Source organism: Manis javanica, chromosome 10 (assembly GCF_040802235.1).
Source record: "Manis javanica isolate MJ-LG chromosome 10, MJ_LKY, whole genome shotgun sequence".
In the NCBI taxonomy this organism is placed as follows: Eukaryota; Metazoa; Chordata; class Mammalia; order Pholidota; family Manidae; genus Manis; species Manis javanica.
Genome location: NC_133165.1, coordinates 14,841,309 through 14,863,798, shown reverse-complemented (window position 1 = coordinate 14,863,798; position 22,490 = coordinate 14,841,309). Strand labels below are relative to the sequence as shown.

Here is a 22,490-nt window from a genome sequence, read left to right as displayed (position 1 = left end):
TCAGAGGTCAAAAGCTACAAATGAAAGTGTGTCTTAATGGGGAAAGTAAAACAAATGATTTTTTTTTCCAAAACCTTACCCTTTGTTAAACAAGGATATAGATTTATCATTATTTTTTTTGAATAATAAATATGTGAATGCATTCAAGATTTAAAATGCCTAGAGTAAAACTCGATCAGATATTTTTCTACTTTTCTTCATGACAAATAGAATTTCTTCATTCATATAGAATTGCTAGAAACAAACCAGTGTTTGAACTATTTTGTCACCAATGTGCTTTCATCTTCAATCATATGATTTTAATAATATTGCTGAAAATATACCTACATGGTATCATGATTTGTACAAGTCATATCATCTTTCTATGCTTTAGTTTTTTCAGATTTATTCAGGTCAAAGCCAAATGATAAGCTCACAATAATTTTATTTGGGAATACACTTGGGATAACAGAATTGTTATATTCTTTTATCTTTAACAAATAAAAGATGTGATAAATATGTAGCATTAGACTTCTCATGATTTGAAATAACATTGTTGTACAATTATTAGTTTTATTGTACAGTGAAAAATGAAAATGATATTTTGAGATGAGTACTACATGCAATTTTTATCTTCCCTAGCAAAAAATTAATGTATTTTTGAATAATTTGAATGGGCAAATAAGCAAAAGCAAAATAAAATCACCTTAATATCTTACCACTGTGACAAAACCCACCAGTATTTTGCAATATGTAAATTCCTACTTTTCAGAAAAAATAAAAAAAACTGGTTGTAATATCTTTTAGGGTGTGTACTTAAGGAATTTTTTAAATGTACTCACTTAAAAATATTTATAATAGGATCATGTTATATATGGGACTTTTTTTAAGCATATACCTATTTTTATTTTACTTTGCTTCTTACTTATATATACAGACTTATTTTAGTTTAGCTGAACAACACAGTAGTATAACAGTTACCCACATTAAATCCTCACCTCCACTAGTGTGGTTACTTACTATCTGTCAACACAGAAAGATGTTACAGAATCATTGGTTATAGTCCCATGTTGTACTACCATCCCCATGACCAACCTACATTATGATTGAGAATTTTTGTGCCCCTTTTTCCCCCTCCCCCTTCCCAGCGACCCACCCCGACCCTTCCCCCTTGGCACAACCAGTCCCTTCTCAGTGTCTATCAGTCTACTGCTGTTGGAACATTGTATCTTATATTTTTAATATAACACCAAATTATAAACATAAGATTAGAATATTGAACAAGTTTGGAACATTTTCATTGTAGAATTCAGGAGGAATTAAATAATAGCACTAATAGATTCCACTAGCCCTTAATGAATACAAGATTTACATAAAAACTTCATTTAATACACAAAACCTATGAAGTGGGGACTATTATCATTCTTCTTATTGATTATTTAATAGGTTAGAAGCAGTTACATTAATTACTTAAGGTTACAGAGCTGGTATTAGGTAGCCTCTGACCATTCTGGCTACAGTCAATGATTAACTGATCATTAATATAAACTACATTTGTTAAAATCCACCATTTTCCAATTAGACATACTCAAAGTCTGTATCTCTATTCTGAAACCTGGGGATAAAAAATGGTTGAAAGGACCAATAAAAACAAGTATTTTCAACAAAACAATTTTAAAAAATGCTTTTCTGAGAAAGCATCTAGAAAATTTTTTTTTGAAATAAAATCTTGTCTTTTTTCCACATTATTATAGTGGAGATCAAATTATTATTATTTTTTGGTCTGGTAGTTAAGTTAAGCTGTTTCTAGTAATGTAAATTAAATTTGTAGTTTGGTCCATGGTATATTTATATAAGAAAAAGATATATTCATTTGGAACAAAAAGAACCACCAGAATTGTGTATAAGGAGTTTTTAAAAACATCCATTTTGTTAATACATACAACAACTTGGATGAATCTCCAAAGGTATTAGGTTGAATAAAAGTGGGTAGTCTCAAGAGGTTAAATTATGTGTGAATTCACTTACATGACATCCTTGAAAAGAGAAAAGTAAAGCTAAAGTATTGAGAAAGATCAAATTTCTAGAAGACAGAAATAGGGGGAAGCATATGATGATGCAGTGATAACAGGAGGGAATTTTTTGTACTGATGGAACTGTTCTATATCTGGTTGTGGTGGTGTTTATATGAATATATATGTGTGTGTTGAAGTTAATAGAACTGTATGTAATTTACAAAAAAATGTAAATTTCACTGCCTGTTAATTTATATAGCAATAAAATAAAATAAGGGTTTTCTTAGAATGCTAACTATGTAAAAAAGGATAATGCTTACAAAAGTTCTTTTTCTAGACAAGTCTGGTCTTTTTTGTTGTTAAGTGGTAAGGGTGAATTATCAACATATCATATGTAAAGAAAAGATATAAATGAAAATTAATAAAAATTTGTAACCTGAATTTAGAAGTACTTATACAATATATAATAGTAACTAGTATAGCTTTACTGGTATCATAAGACAATGATAAATTTGATTAAGTAATTAGATGAATAATAAGTTTAGTTAACTATCACGCTTCAAACATCAACCACGACTATCTCCAGACTTTCAGATCGCGTTGCAGATTGGTGGTGAGGAACAGCATAGATGTATGTGCTGGAAGTTTCCAGTTTATATGTGTTGGTCACAGACCATAAGAAGGGACACCACACTAAACACTAGCATATCCTGGCCTGTCTTTCCTTACCCACTGATACCCTAAAGGCTGTTTACATAACTGCTACCACATTCTCTGTAGTAGTGAGAAAATAGCCAGCTCCTTGCTAATGACAACACATATGTGTTTGATACTTCGAGGTTACATCGCTACTCTGGAATGCTAACAATCTATGCATGTCCACTGATAAGATGTTTACAGACATCCATTCCTCAGATTCCTGAACTATGAGTGGCATGAGCAAGACTGTATCCTCAAAGGAGACAGCAGAGTCACTGCTGGGCTCTGGAGGCTGTCTCTATTTCTAGCTTCTTTCTGGTAAACTTGGATCCCCAGTTCTACTCTCTGCCTCTGGTTTCAGAGCTTTCCCCTGGTGATTTTGAGGCTGTGTTTGGTTTGACAATCACAGCCACAAGTCTTTCTTCACTTCCCCAGCTACGAATTTATAGCCCCCTACGGGAAACAGAAAAGGAACAGCATGGTTTCAGCCACTTACTGCTAGGAGCCTCAAAACTGCTCACTGAAACGCTCCTGTGGAGTAGCAATGAATATAGTCCTTAAATAGTAAATTATTTTTTAAATATCTGTGGCTGTTAAAGAAGTTTTGCTTGACCCCAAAGGTCTCAGAGCAGTCAATATTTCTGACTTAAAAATACACTAATATCTTTAAAAAAGAAAAACAACCCAATCTGCTTACTATTCTAGGCTGGAAACATTCTCAGTAGGAATTGTACCTCTGACTTTCACCCTCTCGTTAGAGATTTACTTAGTATGTAGGATCTGTGATCATGATTTTGGTTCACAACTACACAGATGGTATTCAATTGCACATTTAACGTTACATTTTCTAATACCGTAATACAAAAATAGTTATCATGGGCTGCATATCCATTTTCCATAGACACCCAGGAAAAATAACTTTCACATTTCCTCTTTTATCATCTACTTCTGTGCAGCCAGAAGGTTGCCTGCCACGCCTTACCATCTGTTTGATGGATTGCTTCCTAATACATTTTTATTTTAATGAGAGAATTAATGGAAAATTCTAGATATAAGAATCAATGTTATATTGAATTCTGTTAGTCAGGATAATAAAATGCTTTACTAACCACGCTATTCTATCTGTATGTTTACTTTAATAAGGGTTCAAATTCTTTCAGTACAAAATGGTATTTTATCCAAGGACTATAAACATTGGTATATCTTGTCTTTCATAAAATAATTAGCTATCCAACTTACTAAAAATGACATCCTTCTGCCTAGGAGGAAACTGAAAACTCCATTAAAATATTCCACTTCGAAAAAAAACCATATAAGGAGATATTTCTTTAGTTTTTTTCTTCCAAAATTTCTCTTTGGACTGGTTATTCTCTGCATAAAAGGCTCCTGTCCTGAACACAGTATGAGCAAGTAGACGTGACCTTCCATCACACGCTTTTCCTACCAAGAAAAAGCCACTGAAAATGCCAGAGATAATATGTATTAATTTAATCACCATAAAACAAGATTAGTCCAATGTGCTGTCCAACAAATCCAAGAAGAGAAGTTAAGGTACTTGCTGACTGGCAAATTACAAGTGTATTGTGTAAACATCTTAGAAAAGACTTTCAGGAAGAAAAGCCCATAATATAAGTCTGATGTGAAAAATACTGATGCTCTAAGATTGATGTATTTATGAAGTAAGAGCATTGAGGGTAGAGTGGGAAGATAAATTTGGTGGAGAAAGAGTGAGTCAGTTTGTCTAGGAAGGCTGTATGAGGCGTAATGAAGTATATATGGACAGAATATGTTACCATTCACTTGCTTAGAGATGAAGTTGTCTTTCAAACTTGGCCATTGTATTAGTTATCTTTTGTTACATAAAAATTCCCAAAAGCTAGTGGCTTAAAATGATGATTATTTATTATCTGTTTCTGTGACTCAGAAATTTACAAATGGCATAGTAAATCAGGCATTTGAAGGCTTGACAATCACTAGAGAATCCACTTCCAAAGCGTTTCACTCTTTTGATTGGCAAGTTAGTGCTGGCTATGGTCCGGGGGCCTGAGTTCCTCTCCATGCAAGCCTGTGCACACGGGCGGGCTTGAGCTCCCTCACAGCACGGCAGCCAGCTTGTGAGCAGCTCCAAGACAGCAAGGTGAGGCTGCGATGCCTTCGCATCTAGCTTCAGAGGGCACACACTTTCACTTGCACCATGTATTATTTACACAGGGTTGCTTCCAATTCAGTGAAGGAGGGGTGTAAACAGAGGCATGAATTTCAGGAGGTGAGGATCAGTGGCAGTTATACAGGATGTTAGAAACCAAATCAGGTATTATTAGTATTTTTATCATTTTATTATTATCATCATCATCATCTCTTCTTTTGTGGAGCCTACCATGGTTTTGGTAGTTTACTCATTTCTAATCTTCATAAAATTCCTTTGTCATTTCTAACCTTCATAATTCCTGGGAGACAGGTTTTATTATTTTCATTTTAAACTGAAAGAACTAAAACTCCAAGTTCTCAAATAACTGAATGCTTTAACATCACAAGATTCTTATGAGCCTGTGATTCTGAACATGCAAATATAACAACATAAAAGCAGATATTTAATGCAAGTGAAGTGACGCTCTGCAGGCCCAATATTGGGATTCAGCTGAAGGCATAAAGACAAAGACCAACACACAAGAGTGCTTATTTTTGATATTTGAGAATTGTATAGTCCAGGAACAGCAACCATATAACTTATTTTATGGGCTTTTCTTCCTGAAAGTCTTTTCTAATAAACCTTTTCTAATAACATCCTTTTCTAATAAACACTCATGATTTTAATCAAGCTCTAATGTGAAATCTGAATTTTAAGAGAGGAACTGGCTAATTTAAAGGTTTATTTCATTTCACACAGTTTCTAGGAGACAGATAAATCATTAATTAAACCAATTAATATTATTCTTGACACAGCAATATACTAAGTCTGAACTTGGAAAATCCATGACAAACATATGCAAAGAAAGGAGGGAAAAGCTAAAGGTCATCGTTACTAAGGGCTGGTCTTCAATTTAATTAGCTTACTTTCAGAGCAGTTTGGAATCCTCATAATTCACACATCGGTTGGAATTAAAAATTATCCCATGAAAGAAATAACTAAATGACTTCATCGCAAATGAAAAGTGTATCTTCCTAAAACAGAATAGTTAAAACTGGAGGAATACTTAACCTTGTAGATATTTAACCTTTTATGCAGTAGTTATCCTTCAAATAGAAAGTACCTTTCATAGTGGTCAAAATTCTCCATCTGCTGTCCACTGTTTACCAATTCATGACCTTTCTGCATATATATATCACCTGAAATTCTGTTTAAAATGCAGATTCCTTGGCTCATACCAGATTTTCTGAACCATCTCCAGGGGTGGCACTTGAGCCTATATTTTGGATAGTTATGTATTCTAAAGTGTAAGAATCCCTATTCCAGTTCAAAGGATCTTTTACATCCACAAGAGGAAGATAAAATAAAGTGTAGTCAATAAAGTCTGAAATCCCAATTTCATTTCCCAGAGAGAATCTGCATTGACAGTAGGAAGTAATTAGTCTGGAGAGACAAAATATGCCATTCAAGTATTTGACAACTTAATGATAAAATTAATAAAAAGAGTTCTACAGGTATGCCTCTTTTGTGTTTGTGCATGTTATGCACCATTTTGAGCACCTCAGTTGACCTTAATGACGGTCCTTTGAGGTTGGTAGTTCTGTTTACCCAGTTTGCAGATGGAAAGAAGTGAGGCTGGGAGATTGTGTCACCTGTCCAGTAGGTAGCAGAGTGCACCACAGGTCTGTCTGACTTCACACTGCTATAGCATATCATTATAGACTAACAAAGATTTAGTACTCAATACTGAGAACTTCAGGACAATTTTGGATAATAAAAGAAAACTGAGGCTGATCTGCATAGCCTGGTCATGTAGAGCATCAGACAGCTTGAAATGAAACATCTAAGTTTTATGTAGAGTTCATATGAAGTGATGAATATATTTAAAATGAGGAGTATTTTTTTAAAGGTTTTAAAATCCTTACAAATGAATCCTTAGTTAGAATTTCTCTCCAAAAGTGAACATCAACAATCACGTGCACACAACACAACGAGGCTAATCAACTATCTCTTGTTAGATAATTCATAACCTAGAGTCATCATATCAAGTATCCTCAACATAAAACTTGGGGTGCATTTTGTGAACATTTGGATAATCACAGCTATTGTACATATTCACACATTTATTGAATGCTCATAATCTATTCACCTAACAAATAGAGAACTCATAGTATAATGGGGAAGCACATATGCATACTTAGATTAGATTAGTGTTAATTATTATGATAGAGATATATGCATTTATGAGATCTCAGCAAGGAGCAGGTGAACCTAACTAGGGACTCTGGTGCATTCATAGAAGACATGTATTTCACTGGACTCTAAAGAATGAATAAGATTTTGGGGCAAAGACCTCTGATTCCTCCAGGTCTTCATTCACATGTTCTTTTCCCCAGCCCACTTCCCTATCCATAGAATTTAAACTCCACTGCTCCTTCTCCATTTTCTATGCTCTATTTTCTCTTTAGCATTTATCACCACCTAACTCACTATACATTATCCTATTTGTTTTACTATATCTTTCATCCCTCTATAATATAAACTTCATATTTCAGCTGCTCACTATTTATTCAGCACATAGAACAGAACCTGGCACAATGTAGGCTGCATGACTCAATAAAATCCTGATACGCTTGGTTTTCCTTCAGTGTTTCCCATATCATTCTAATGCATTTTTATTTTGATGAATGGACCCAGAATCAGTCTCTATTGCTTGCAAAGGAGCTTAACTGAACTATGTTTTTCAATATATTAAGTGGTTTCAAATGCATTTTCTCCTATCATCCCTGAGAAATGTATTTAATATTCCCATTATTTAAATGAAGAAATTAAATCTCAGTAAAATTTAATTTTTGCATATTTACATTTCAAGGTGCAGATATGAGACTCAAATCAATCTCTTCTCCTTGCATTTTACACTCTGCCTCCTCTTGAAAATCCCCAATATAGAGTCCTTAGAGATATTTTGATGACCTCCCACTTCAGAGTTTAATCACTCAAAGAGTCATAGACTCATTTTCCACATCTAACTGAAACTGCTTCTATTTTTATTCAGACTCATGGATTCCTGCAGGTCTTTCTCACGACATTGTGACAATTATAGTGGATTCAAATTAAAAAAAAAATCCTTCGTTTGAGTGAAAGAAATTGAGTCTCCCTTCCATATTCTATTCCCTAGGCTACATAACATCCATAATTTTTCTTTTCTTCTATTTTTCATTTAATAAATTATGCTGGCAGCATTCCATACTAAATATTTCTCTCTGTATTTTTTGAAGATATGATACCCTAGCTGGCTATATTAAATGAAATTAGATAAATCTAATGTGAAAAGTAAGGATGATTTTCTAAATGTAATCTGGTCTGTGGCATTTTTTATGGTGGCATTTTCCCACAATGGCACAAACTCCCTTACCTTTTGTTTAGCTTATAATAAGTTAGGGACTATTTTTGCCTAAATACATGTTTTGTACTGCCACTTAATCTTTATTATTAGATATGAGAATAAGATTGAAACAAATCTGAGAATTACCTCACAGTGCAAAATACACTAACTTTATTTGGTTGTAATTCTTTATGAGCTTAAACAATTCTATAAATTTATATTATTAAAGAACATCTATTCATTCCATATCCATTAATGAATATCTATTCATTCCTTTGAAGGGTTTACTATGTACCAGGCATGATGGAATATTCTGGGAATTCCTCAAATCATTTAAATGTTAGATAATATACATTTTCTGGGAATTCATATAACATGGTATTACAGAAGCATTAAGCAAAGCATAATTTTAAATTGAGATTTTTTTTTAAGAAGTGAAATATAATTTTAATTAAAAATATTATTTCCTGTATTCATTACCTGAAGACTAAACCAAGTGCACTCAGCTCAACATTAATCTCATAGCACTTAGGATTTCCAGCTTTCTGGATATTTTGCCATATCTGCCAGAATTTATTCCCATTCCAATTTCCATTCAGGGAAATTAACACAAAAATTCACTTGTTAAGACTGCTCAAAACGTGTGCTTCCTATCCCAGCTCGACTCTCATATGCTGGTAACATAGCCATTATTTCTAACCTTTCCCCCTCTCCTAAAGCATGTAATATACTTATCCTACCCACTTTAGGTAAAGTGATTAGGATAAAGCGTTTGGATGTTGAATGCCTCAACTTTTTTCCTATCATGTTTCTTTCTACCTCTTTACCCATATTTGCCTTATCTTTTATTTTCTTAAAAGAGGAAGCATTCTTCCTTCCAAGGCTAATGTTTAAGCTCTTCCTTTAACCTCTCCCTTCTTGATTTTTCTAGCTTTCTCTGCCATCTATCAATAAACATGTTCAAGGTCAAAGGAAATACACAGTTTCTTTTTTTGTCAGGCAAAAGAATGCAGTAAGAAGAGTAAATATCAGATGGTTATGATTCAGTAAAACAAATCAGTCACTGCTCTTTTCAAAATAACATGCTAGTCTAGAGACCAGCCTGTCCATGGTAGCCTCTTAACTGAAGAAGGTGTATTTCTTCTCCCTGATCACCATCACCAAAAGCTTGTATTGAATGAGTGTCTACACATACATGGTCCAACATGGGCACAGGGAACACAAAACTAAAGATATGGGAGCCTCGGGTTCCTAATGTGCTTTGGAACAGCAAGATGATACAGACAATAAAAATTTAGGGGGAGTCTAAAAATCTAAGATAAGACAGAGTAGAACTCCAGGCTGATCCCACAGATCATGGCTGGGCCATAGAGCATGGCTGGTATATATAGGTTGGAACGGTAATTTTTTTCACCTATGTTTGTATGATGGAGTTATTTCAAAATTTCTTATTTTAAAGTAATATTCTTTCTTGAAGTATTTCTCAGGTACACATTTGGAATTAACTAACTCAGCAAAATGTTACTGTATTTTAAATGATTCTCCATTATAATATTTATTTTTAGCCATTATTTATTCCAACACATTGCTCCTTGAAAATAGAGTATATCTAAAGTAAATTATTATTTAGTGTTCTGTAAATAAAAGAGATGTGTAGACAAACATTTGAACTACACTATATTATCATTAAATCATTTTATTATTTAGGCATTTTTAATATCTAAACAACATAGTATCAAAGCTCTCCACTATTAAAGTCTGGTGTACTCAGGATTCTCAACAAGGTATGTTGAATGATTTCACAAATTGACAGAAAAGAATTAATGATAGGTAGACACAAATTTAAACACTAATTCATTCCTTCATTCTAAAAGAACAGACAGCTATTAGACTAGATGTCAATAAACAAATATAAATAGTTAAGTAATATAAATGTTATGCTATTCAGGAGTCCACAGACTACAAGTAAAAAGAGGTAAGTGAAAAACTAAATGTAGTATAATGAGCAGTACAATAGACACGGAATACAAAGACAGGAGGACTTAGGTTGAATTAAGATTTAGTGATGATATTGAAGCAGGGGTTTGAAAGGGATGTTTACTTCCAAAATGCATTTTAAAAATAAAGCAAACACACATAAAGAGGCAAGAAATCTATCTTGAATTAGATTTGAGTTGATATTCAAGGAGGGGTGATGAGGGAAAAGCTTCCAAAATGTGTTTGCAAAATACACCAAGCACACATGCTTAAAGTGACAATAATTCTGGGTAAATCAATGTATCCAAAGATCTCATGTCCCTCCTCACCCAGCCCATTCTCAGTCCTTCAATTTCACTTCATCCACTTCCATAACCTTCCTTATTCTGTAAGCAGATGCCTTCCACATTTACATCCACTACTCAGATCTCTCTCCTGAGAGCCAAACCTGTCTCTCAGTTTCCAACTGTCTACTCAATCTGTGCAAAACAAAACTCAGTATATTGTTTCCAAAACTGCTTCTCCTTCATCTTCCTCTCTCCCTAAAAACTTTGGAGGTAATCTTGCCTTTTCCTCTTTTGTCTCCTATATTCAGTAAGTTAATATACTCTTTTGAGTGTCTCTCTTCACGACTTTCCCCTCATCCTTAACTTCTCGTATCTCATATCCTTGCCACTTACAGTGTAGCCTTCAGACCCCACCTCAGGCTGCCACTGCTGTGGCTGCTGCTTGTTGAGCTCACTGACCACCAGATACTGCTCAGTGCATGAAATGCTTTATCACAACAGCCTCCTCAATCATGTCCCTGCTTCCAATTTCCCTCCCCTCCAAGTGTTACCTTTAATATAGAGCTATTTTAGCTAGGTACAAGTGAAATGTACTTGTAGACCCAGCAAGGTAATCTTACAACAATTTATGTGCTCCTGTTGCAAATTCATCCTAAATCAAGACACCAGCAACTCCTGTGTGATAGTCTTCCTTTAAGTTTGTAATTCAGTTCAATACCTATTTACTATGGCTGTGTGCCAGGCACTATACTTATTGCTAGTGACTTAACAGTGAAAAGGACACAGTGCCTGTCCTCTCACAGAACATACAGCCTAACAGACTTTCATTCAGCAAAAACTTTTGCAGATGGAAGAGTTCTGATTTCCTAAATGGAACCCCAGGGTCTGTTCATTGATTTATATGGTTGTTTCACTGATACACAGAGCATTCTTAAATTAACAAAGGTGTATATTTAGGAAGATATTCCCCTTCAACTTCCCTTTTTATCTTTTAGTGCAATTAAAGAATATAAATTTATTGGCAATTCGGTTAGTATAAAAACTTATTTCCACTAGGAGAATATTATGTCAGCAAAGATAAAATAAGGACGTGTAATGTAAGTAAGTGAAAACCGTAGATTAAAAAACCCAATGAAGTTGTAGGTACAATGTTTTAAAGTGGTGGAGCCAAATACTTACGAGGTTCTGAATTAATATATCATCAAGATTAGAAATTATGAAGCTTAATAAGCCTGGAGTCAAGAAGTCTGTCTTTCTTATATCTATAGGGCTATTTGCCTTCATTTATTTATTTTTTAAGCATGTTACATGTGCCAAGTATTCTGCTTAGTATTTCTAATGCATTTTAAGATCATCAACAGTAAGAAGTTATAATGTGTCCCAAATAAAAGAAGAATAATGATGGACACCTAGGTGAAACCAAAATAATAGAATATAAAAAATTCTGGTTCATTTCTGAAAAGCCAAAATTACCTTAACCTCATTTGATCACAAAGATATGGTGTCCCATACTAATTAAGATAGTGTTTCTTGAATGAAATTTTTTATGCAATTGAGATTTCTACCTTGATATTAGAACTCTATATATCTCACATGCTAATCCTATCCACTAAATGGGAAAATGTATACTAACCAAATTTAACTTTTTTCCTCATAAATATGAAACATACTAAATATAAGGGATGATAAAGAAAGAAAAAGACATAAAGGGAATAAAATACCTAGGAATAAACTTAACCAAGGAGGTGAAAGACCTATACTCTGAAAACTACAAGAAACTCATGAGAGAAATTAAAGAAGATACCAATAAATGGAAACACATCCCGTGCTCATGGATAGGGAGAATTAATATTGTAGAAATGGCCATCTTGCATAAAGCAATCTACAGATTCAATGCCATCCCTATTAAAATACCAATGGCATTCTTCCACAAACTAGAGCAAATAGTTCTAAAATTCATATGGAACCACAAAAGACCCTGAACAGCTAAAGCAATCCTGAGAAGGAAGAATAAAGCTGGGGGCATTATACTTCTTGACTTCAAACTCTACTACAAAGCCACAGTAATCAAGACAATCTGGCACTGACACAAGAACAGACTCATAGTTCAATGAAACAGAATTGAGAGCCCAGATATAAATCCAAGCATGTATGATCAATTAATATACAATAAAGGAGCCATGGATATACAATGGGGAAATGAAAGTGTCTTCAACAACTGGTGTTGGAAAACCTGGACAGCTACATGTAAGAGAATGAAACTGGACTATTGTCTAATGCCATACACAAAAGTAAACTCAAAATGGATCAAAGACCTGAATGTAACTCATGAAACCATAAAACTCTTAGAAGAAAACATAGGGAAAAATCTCTTGAATATAAACATGAGGAATTTTTTCCTGAATGAACCTCCTCGGGCAAGGGAAACAAAACTAAAAATGAACAAATGGGACTACATCAAACCAAAAAGCTTCTGTATTGCAAAGGACACTATCAGCAGAACAAAAAGGCATCCTACAGTATGGGAGAATATATTTGCAAATGACATATCTGACAAAGGGTTAACATCCAAAATATATAAACAACTCAGACACCTTAACAACCAAAAAGCAAATGACCTGATTAAAAAATGGGTGGAGGATATGAACAGACACTTCTCCAAAGAAGAAATTTAGATGGCCAACAGGGCCATCCACATCACTAATCATCAGGAAAATGCAAATTAAAACCACAATGAGGTATCACCTCACACCAGGTAGGATGGCCAACACCCAAAAGACAAACAACAACAAATGCTGGTGAGGAAGTGGAGAAAGGAGAACCCTCCTCCACTGTTAGTGGGAATATAAATTAGTTCAACCATTGTGGAAAGCAGTATGGAGGTTCCTCAAAAAAACTAAAAATAGAAATACCATTTGACCCAGGAATCCCACTCTGAGGAATTCACCCTAAGAATGCAGGAGCCCAGTTTGTAAAAGACATATGCACTCCTATGTTTATTGCAGCACTATTTACAATAGTCAAGAAATGGAAGCAACCTAAGTGTCCATCAGTAGATGAATGGATAAAGAAGAGGTGGTACATATACACAATGGAATACTATTCAGCCATAAGAAGAAAACATATCCTACCATTTGCAACAGTATGGATGGAGCTAGAGGGTATTATTCTCAGTGAAATAAGCCGGGCAGAGAAAGATAAGTACCAAATGATTTCACTCATTTGTGGAGTATAACAACGAAGTAAAACTGAAGGAAAACAGCAGCAGACTAACAGACTCCAAAGAAGGTACTAGCGGTTACCAAAGGGGGTGGGGTGGGGGAGGGCGGGGAACGAGGGAGGGAGAAGGGGATTGAGGGGTATTATGATTAATACACATGGTGTGTGGGTTGTCATGCAGAAGACAGTGTAGCTAAGAGAAGACAAGTAGTGACTCTGTGGCATCTTACTACATTGATTGACAGTGACTTCAGTGGGTATGGGAGGGGACTTGATCATATGGGTGAATGTAGTAACCACTATTTTTTTCATGTGAAACCTTCATAAGAGTGTATATCAATGATACCTTAATAAAAAAAATACTTAAAGGGTTTTTTCCTAGCTGCCATAGAAATATATTTTAAAAACAGTAACACTGAAGCTTTTCTTTGATTACTGATTATAACTGTGCCTATTTTAAAGAATCTATCAGTGGTACACAGGGCTTAGTATTAAACAAATTTATGTATCTTTAGATATTTTCTTTAATAATAGTCATTCCTCAGCAACTACGTATATTGTTTAAAGAAAAAGTACTTGTTGCATATTGTGTTTTCATAATCATTTACCTTTCAAATATATGTCATCAGCTCATTAAACAGAGATATTGGCAGGATCCACTGCTAGGGACACAGATGGATACAATGTTCACAGGGGTTAAAACAAAGCCTAGTAAGTGCTCAGTAGTGTATGAACAGTCCAAGAATCAAAGTGAAGGCATTCAAGACAGCATGCTTGGAGGAGTGAGGTTAATGAGTGAAGGCTTCACAGGGGAGGCGGCATTTGAGATGAGTTTTTCAGTAAAACAGTTTTCCACTGTGTAAGTTCAGTGAAGAGGCAAAGACAACAGAGGCATACAGAGGACTTTCTGGGAAAGCAGAGCAAAAGTGACGCCGAATGTTGCATGTGCTCCAGACCGCAAAGGGCTTTTATGGCAAGCTAGGGCTTGAATGGTACTCTCAGGGAATGCATAAAGTATTTTAAACATGGAAATGGCAGACTATATTGTGATAAAGTGTCTTTCTCTTATTTTCAGTGGTACCAGGGGACAACTGAGTCCCATTTTTTTGCACAGTGTCCTGGCAGTTAGTGTTATTAATGCTAGGATTGAATGGTAAAGAAATGTATTCTAAACAGAAATAAATCCATGATGGAGTCAAATAGATAAAGCTGTTATATCAGAAATAAATTCCTTTAGTTTGAGGAAGGAGTTTGCAAACTTTCTTTTACTTTGTTTTTGAAGGAAGCATATTGTTGCTCATGAAAGCCTGTATGGAGTTCCAGGGCATAAAGCAGGTAAATGGAGAATAAGGGCACATTACCATCTTCTGCCCTGCTGTCCCTAGTAACCACTGACAACCTCCCTTGAAACTTAGGGCTATGCAGACACAGTCTGAAACCACTAGGTGAAGATACTCAATCTCTAAGAAATGAGTCATTTGTTGGGTACCAACATCAGTGAGGAGGATTAACATATTAAGTCCTAATTAGCCAGTCTAGAGGGTTAGTAAAATATATAGATGGTTTTATTTACAAAATGAGGTAAATATCATGATGAGACATAATTTTACAGACATAAAATCAAGGATTTACTGCACTAATATATATTGCATATATATATATATATATATATATATATATATATATATATATATATATATATCTGTGTGTGTATATAAATATCCATGTAATTTTATTTTAACATAGACTTCCCATTTATACAAATTTGAGCCCCATAAACTGACAGTTCTAATGCATACAGATATTATCATTAATCTTTTCCTAGAGTAGCAATGAATCTTAATTTTTGTCAGTCAAAGGGCAGTCTAGGTAACTACCCTATAGGATTTGATTTTGGGTGATAAATAAATTACTAAACATACTGTGCCGTTTGGGTGCTGGCATTATCCAGGATCCAGGCACCTCTGAATAGGAACATGTAGACACAGTGTATTCATAGTAATAGAGAGGTGAAATCTCACACATAAGAAAATCGTTAGTTTTTACAAACAGTTTTTGCATGTGCGTTTAGAGGTATAAATATATTTGGCTAACTTAAATTGCCATGAAAAAGAAAGTCTCGTAATTAGAGTATTACTCAGCTTCTTATTTGCTGTCTTTTTAGCCTTTAACTGTTTTCAGGTCAAACATGTTCTAAATCATACTCTCATAATTTGATAATGTACAATTTTTAGCAAAATTACAGGAGAGTTTGAACATTTAATGAGAAAATGGAATTGAAACTAAGTATTATTCATGCTAAGCTATCATAACATATGTTAACTCTTGTGCTACAATAATTTGAAGAAAGTAAGCATTAAAATCTCAGCTTCTTGATGCAGAATCATTTCAGAAATGCATTTATGCCATTCCATAATGAGAACCACTTTTGAAAATTTAACTAATCATTTTCACCAGATATATTTTTTGAGAAATGGTCTGCTACTTTTACAGCATCTCATTTCTTATAACTATTTCAACCAAAGAAAATATAGTGCCTTAAAATACGTTAATGTAATATTAATAAGAATAATCATGTTTCTGTCCCTTGAAAATAAAAGCAGCCAACTTTCATGCTTTAAAAACCATTTTTCTTTTTTCCTTTTCTTCCACCAAAACAAAAACAAATAGCAACAAAAAAGTTAAACACATATTGCCTGTTATCATAAATGTCAGGATGAAATGTCATTTTATGAATTAAAAATGTAGGAGAATAGAGTTCATATTGGCCAACACTTCTATTTTATCTGAAGTTCTAGAGTTTTTACACAAATTGTTATAACATCAACAACAAAAATGAGTGGGTAAAAATCAGTCCAGTATGTTTTCAAAGAAAATCACCTACCAAGAAAGTTGTCAGCAAGATCTTTACTGAAGGAATTGCAAAGCCTGTGTTATGACTGAGCATATGGAATTTACTGACCCTTAAACTCGAAGAGACTGAAGTAGAATACCTAATGGCAAGAGCTGCCCTCAAAGAGCCAGCTACAGGATATTGTAGAGTGTTTATATCTCAGTGTACAGAGAAGAAAAAAAAGTAATAATTCTGTAGAACAGCCCCAGGGCACTTGCATTTTGAGTCCCTGCCACAGTAAGCAGATCTCCACTGGAAAGCAAATACATTTTGTAACAGCAGACTTGTACTATCAGTAGACATCAGTGTAAAGCAGGAGAGGCGACACAGGATTAAAATAGAAGTATAAAAAGGGGAAAGAGAGTAATTATATCTACTGCTCATAGTTTGCAGAGGCAAGAGTGTTAATAATTCAGATGTGCATTTATTCAGAGCCCCCTTTGAAAAGAATTCTACTTCTACTATATTAATGATTCTCTAAGTCTTTATATATATTTCAGAATATTGTAAACACATAGTTAAAATAATGAAATGCCAGGTTGTTTTTATTCCCATAATGTAAAATATGCAGAAAGAAGAGGTTCATATTCCCTTTTTATGCAATAATGATATGACTGAATTACAAAGTAAACCTTAGTACTGAAAGATGCAATTTGAAAATAAAAATGAGGTGGAATATGATTTAGTTTAGACTTTACCATTTTCTTGATTGATGACTGATTTATCCACAGGCAACTGAAATGCATTTAGTAGGTAACAGCTTTGTAACAAACATTTATATTTATAAATCATTTTGACTTTTTGATAATATAGAAAATCTTCCATCTTAATGAGTTTCTACTTACCTGAAATTGAAAAGCATACTAACCATGGTACTTAAGCCTCCTATTATTGACTGCTCAAATATTGCATACATAACAAAATTAAACCAAAGGAATTATGTTAAGCTGTGTATATGAAATACAAAACAGTTTTCTAAGCCCAGAGGACATAGTTTGCAAAGTTCCATAAAATGTCTTTTAATTCTACTATCTCTGTGATATGTAAAGAGAGTAACTATATAATGTGCACCATATTATAGCCATAAATAACAATATCAGGAGACATGTCTCATAAACACTCGGGATGATATTACAGCAAATTTTAAAATCCCTGTAAAAATTAAATGTCCACTCGTTTTGCTTGAATTCACAGAGAATTCTAATGCCATCTAATTTCCATATTTAAAAAATAGGTAGAACATGCACATGATCCATTTTTTATATCCTCTTTAATACCTTGACACTTTGCTGATTTCCTTTTTTTAAATTTCCCTTTATTAAAAGTTTGACGATATATTAACTTCCTAAGTAGTGAAGCTGTTTAAAGCACTTACTTGAAAAGTGTAAAATCGGGTCCCATTAGGAGGATGCACTTTAGGGGAGCCAGAAACGGTGTTCATATCCGAGAAAATCATTTCTGATCACAGAGACAATATAATCCACAAGGAGCTACAGATGCAGAGCAGAGAGCTTAGCGTGCAGATAAATCCGTGCACGCATTGAGGGAGGGTGGAGGGGAAAAGGAAGTCTGCCCCATCCTTCATAGATACACAGTAATAGCATTTTGAATCTTTCTCCTACGTTTGAAATTGAAGCTGGAAGGTCATCAGCCACCAACCTTTTGTGCAGCTAGTTCTTTAGAATATACAATGTTTTAAAAGAAAATCAGAAACAGAAGGGAAAAGCAAGAACCAACAATAAATGGAGCTTGTGCAGAATCTGGCAGTGCTGTGGACCTGCCCATCTGTTCTCAGTGATAATCACCTCCCTCCACCACAGTCTAGCAGAGTGATTATGCTAAATATCCTGGTTAACCAATAACATCCAGTTTCATTTCAGGGAAACCTGCACCGTGTAATTCAGAGGACCTCTTCTGACCAACCTGAAGCATGTCTCATATACTGTTTAAAGCTGTATTTAGTAACAAGTTATTGTTCCATCGCCCTTTATTATTTCTGTACTGTTTCTAAATCTCTTTGTTATTACCAGTCTTTTCAACAAGATTTTAAATTTTTGTACATAGCCCTTTCTTTTAAAGAGTTATTTTTAAATTTACAGATCAAAGCATATGATAGCTGGCTAGGACACTGAGGCCCAGGCACACAATTCAGTAAGGCTATAATATACTAGGAACATCAAATAAATTGCACCAACTATTTCTACTCTTTCAAACTCCCAAAGAACATCATATGAGCATGATCATTACTCTACTTCCCTCATTTTAATTAAACGATCATTGTTTCATAATCAATGTCAAAAAACTATAATGAATTTGTTTTTAAAAAAATCACTTCATCACTCATATATAGAAAACAATAAAATATCTTTCAGATAAAAATTGACTCAAGATCCATAAATATTAATTGCAAACATCTAGGCTGTGTTGCAAAGCATGTTCATTATTCTATGTCTTTTAACACAAATTATTCAGTCTGTATCAAAGATCATATTCAGATGACTTGACACTTTTTAGAGGTAAAAATAAATGTTCCATTTACACATGGTTCAAAGGTGGAGACTTCAGGAAGACAGACGAGAATGAGCCACAGTGTGTCTTTGTGAATGTATCTAAAATGCCATAGTTATACGTCATCACGAACCAGGAATCACCTGCTTTGAACCTGAATGCGATGAAAGGAATATGATGAAGATGGTCTCTTAAAACTTAAATTATTTTCCAATTTTATTTTTGATTCTCCAATTATGATTCAAATTTATAACATCATCAATGAGAACAAAGCAGAAAAATGATTCTCAATTCCTTAGGTGGGATACATACATTCTGGTAAATTATGCAAGGAAGTGTTTACTTAGCAAACTGCTAAATAAACCAAAAGATACTTTTTAAGTAAATGTTTAATTTGGAAATAATTTTATATTCATAAAAAAGTTGCAAAGGTAGTACAGAATGCTACCAAATATACCCCAGCCAGTTTCCCCAATTGTTAGCATTCTCCATTACTGTAGCACATTGGTGAGAACTAAGAAATTGATATTAATATATTATTATTAACTGAACTCCAGACTGTACTTGGATTTTACCAGTCTTTCCATTAACGTCCCCTTTCTGTTCTATGTTCTAAACCAGAATGCCACATTTTTTAGTTTCCAGGTCTTCTCCAATTTCCTTTGGTCTGTGACAGCTTTTCAGTTTTTCCTTGCTTTCAATGACCTTGATAGTCTTTGGATGACTATCAAGAAATAGTGACCAAGTACACTGTAGGATATCCCCTACTCTGATGCTTATATTAATTGTTTGATGTTTTCCTTATGATTAAATAACCGCTGGAGTTTTAGAGAAGAATACCACAGAGATGAAACGCCCTCATCAGGTCATATTAGTGAAGTGACATCATCACATCCATTTTGGGGGGACTTGGTATCCACTATCACTAGTAATATTAACTTTCATTACTTGGTTCAAGTAGTGTGTGCCAAGTTGCTCTAAAGTAAAGTTGCTATTTTTCCCTTTCCATACTCTATTCTCTGCAAGTTAGTCACGAATACACTGAGAAGGACCACTCATCTGTTGTCTGTTAGTTTCTGATAAATGCTTGCAGGGAAAAGGACATAATGGTTAAAGGATGAGGGATGGGGAGAGAAAGAAAAAAAAGAGGAGGAAGAGGAGGAGGAGGAAGAAAGGGGAGAGATGTCACTACAACTTACATCATAGCACTATAGGATAACAAAGAATTTTCTAGCCAAGCATTCAGTTAAAAATCATGCCAGAGGGAGTGAAATTTGCAGCCCAGATGGGCAATACATTCTAGTGAATCCACATTGCATCGCATATGGAAGCTAGTTAAGTGTATATTGCCAAGTAGATTATCTACGATCTATTTATTTAAATATATATTCATATGTATGCACCTCTGTATATGTCTGTATCCTTATCTTTATATCATGCGTTCTACAAAGTGCAGCAAAGATGACCCTGTATAGACAGTCGAAACTGTAAGTTGAATTTTACATCCTGCTTCTGAGTCTCCTAGTTTCTGACAGTCACAGCTTTGTATGCACAAGTTTGTAGGGTTCCTTCATTCATCATTCACTCACTCACTCACTCATTCAACAAATCCTTATTGAGGAGTGATGGTCTGCCAGACACGTTATAGTTAGAATGGAAATGAAGGGCAGGTGAACAAAGGGGAAATCATTTTGTAGCGAGCCAATGAGAAGCTCCATCCAACAGGTGTAATCAGCCCTAGCAGTGAGATCTTGATTGGAGGATCCCCCTCAAAAAAAACAAAAAGCTTTTAACACCTCAGAGACCGTCTTTCAAATTCAAGTGATTTCTTTGGCTAACTAAACATTAATCAAACATGTCCCAAATAAGTCAAGACAATATTTAGAATCCCTAAGGATCCTACAAGATTTGTAGCCATGTAGATTAAAAAAATAAATCAAGCATTTTGAAAATGAAATTTGCAAGCTTCCATTTATAACAAGACAAAATGTTAAATTTGGCTTTAATCCACATCTTGATGATAATGTGTTATTTTTTAATGTAATCTATAGTTTTATATATGTATAAATATAGGCATGCATTGACATGTGTATATTTCACATTTGTATGTATGTGTTCATTATAGACACATGTGTGTGCACATGTATATACTTATGTATATATATGCATACACATACATACCTACAAATATACAGTCATCCAGAACTCAAATTAGAAAACTTTAAAATGGTATTTTCTTTCCATAGTCCTTCTTTTCTTTCACTTTGGTTTCTCTTTGAACTACATTTTTCACCAATGTTTACACATATGTGATGATTGCCTATGAACACCTTTATGCTTACATTACAAATATTAAATTGAATGAAATTCAGGATTGAGTTTTCTTTTGCTTTTGGTTTGTTCCTTAAACAGAAAAATAATAGTCGATTAGAATTCTGTAATTCCACGACTCCATAATTTCATGTGTGGCTAGCTTGGAATAATAAATTTTAAAAATATTAAATTATATGTGTGGATAAAGTGAAGGTTCCTGTGACCAGGATTCTCACCTGGCCCTGGTTGGCTTGCTCGCTACACACATGTGGTAAATGTTGTTATTGACTCTATATAAAGAGGTCTAGGAAAGGAAAGGTATATTCCAGTGCTCTGGGCGACACAGTAGCATGGCTGCAAGGCTGCAGGGGAGCAGAGCAGAGGCTGGAGTGGTGGCAGCACCGAGGACAGAGACTAAGACGGCTGTGGGGGCAGAGAGGCCCAGAGGCAGAGCCTGGCTTGCTGCATGCAGACTTGCTCTGAGTGGATGGGATTCTAGTGACTGACCTGCCACCGTGGGAATAAAGTTGAGTATAACCCTTTCACCCCAAGAATGTTCCACTATCATTTCTTTGGTCTCACTGAATCCATAGCGAACTTGCCCGGGGCTGAAACCCAGTGGCAAGACAATATGGATGGACACTCCATTCATCATCCCATGTTCAAGATTAGAGAGATTGCAAAAATTACATGAGCAAGGGCAATATTAAGCAGAACTGTAGAGTGGACTAAAGCAATCTTTAGACTACCTTCTTTCTTATTCTTCAAGATCCCTATTGCCACAGTTGCCATGGTAGCAAGCATGCTATTTCCTCCTTAATTTTACTTTTCCAAGAACTTTCTTTGGAAGACAAAGCCAATCACTATTCTGTTTCATTTTCTATTAAGTGCAAGAACAATGGCTCAATAGCTATGATTTATTAAATGATACTTTATGTCAGCCATAGTCTTGCCTTTTACAAAACCTTTCCAAGAAGGTATTTATTCCTCAGTTATATACAAGGAAACTGAGTCTTAGAGAAACCTGATAAGTGGGAAAGCTACATCTTTTGAAATCAGGTCTCTCAGATTACAAAGCCACACTAGA

General features: G+C 34.6%; 1 protein-coding gene across 29 annotated transcripts in view; it reads right to left on the bottom strand.

The window, feature by feature from the left end:
- Nucleotides 1–22,490, bottom strand: part of PPFIA2 (PTPRF interacting protein alpha 2) — a 493,962-nt gene that overhangs the window by 300,353 nt on the left and 171,119 nt on the right. For 7 of the 29 annotated variants that reach the window (XM_037010658.2, XM_037010662.2, XM_037010659.2 and 4 more), the window contains exon 1: nt 17,958–18,363. The exons of 19 other annotated variants lie outside the window; for them this stretch is intronic. In XM_037010658.2, the coding sequence (XP_036866553.1) occupies nt 17,958–18,038 (81 nt within the window). In that variant the 5' untranslated portion in view covers nt 18,039–18,363. Of the gene's footprint in view, nt 1–17,957; nt 18,365–22,490 lie in introns of those variants that run through there. 3 more of the 29 variants (XM_073214795.1, XM_037010664.2, XM_037010670.2) reach the window with 1 other exon arrangement.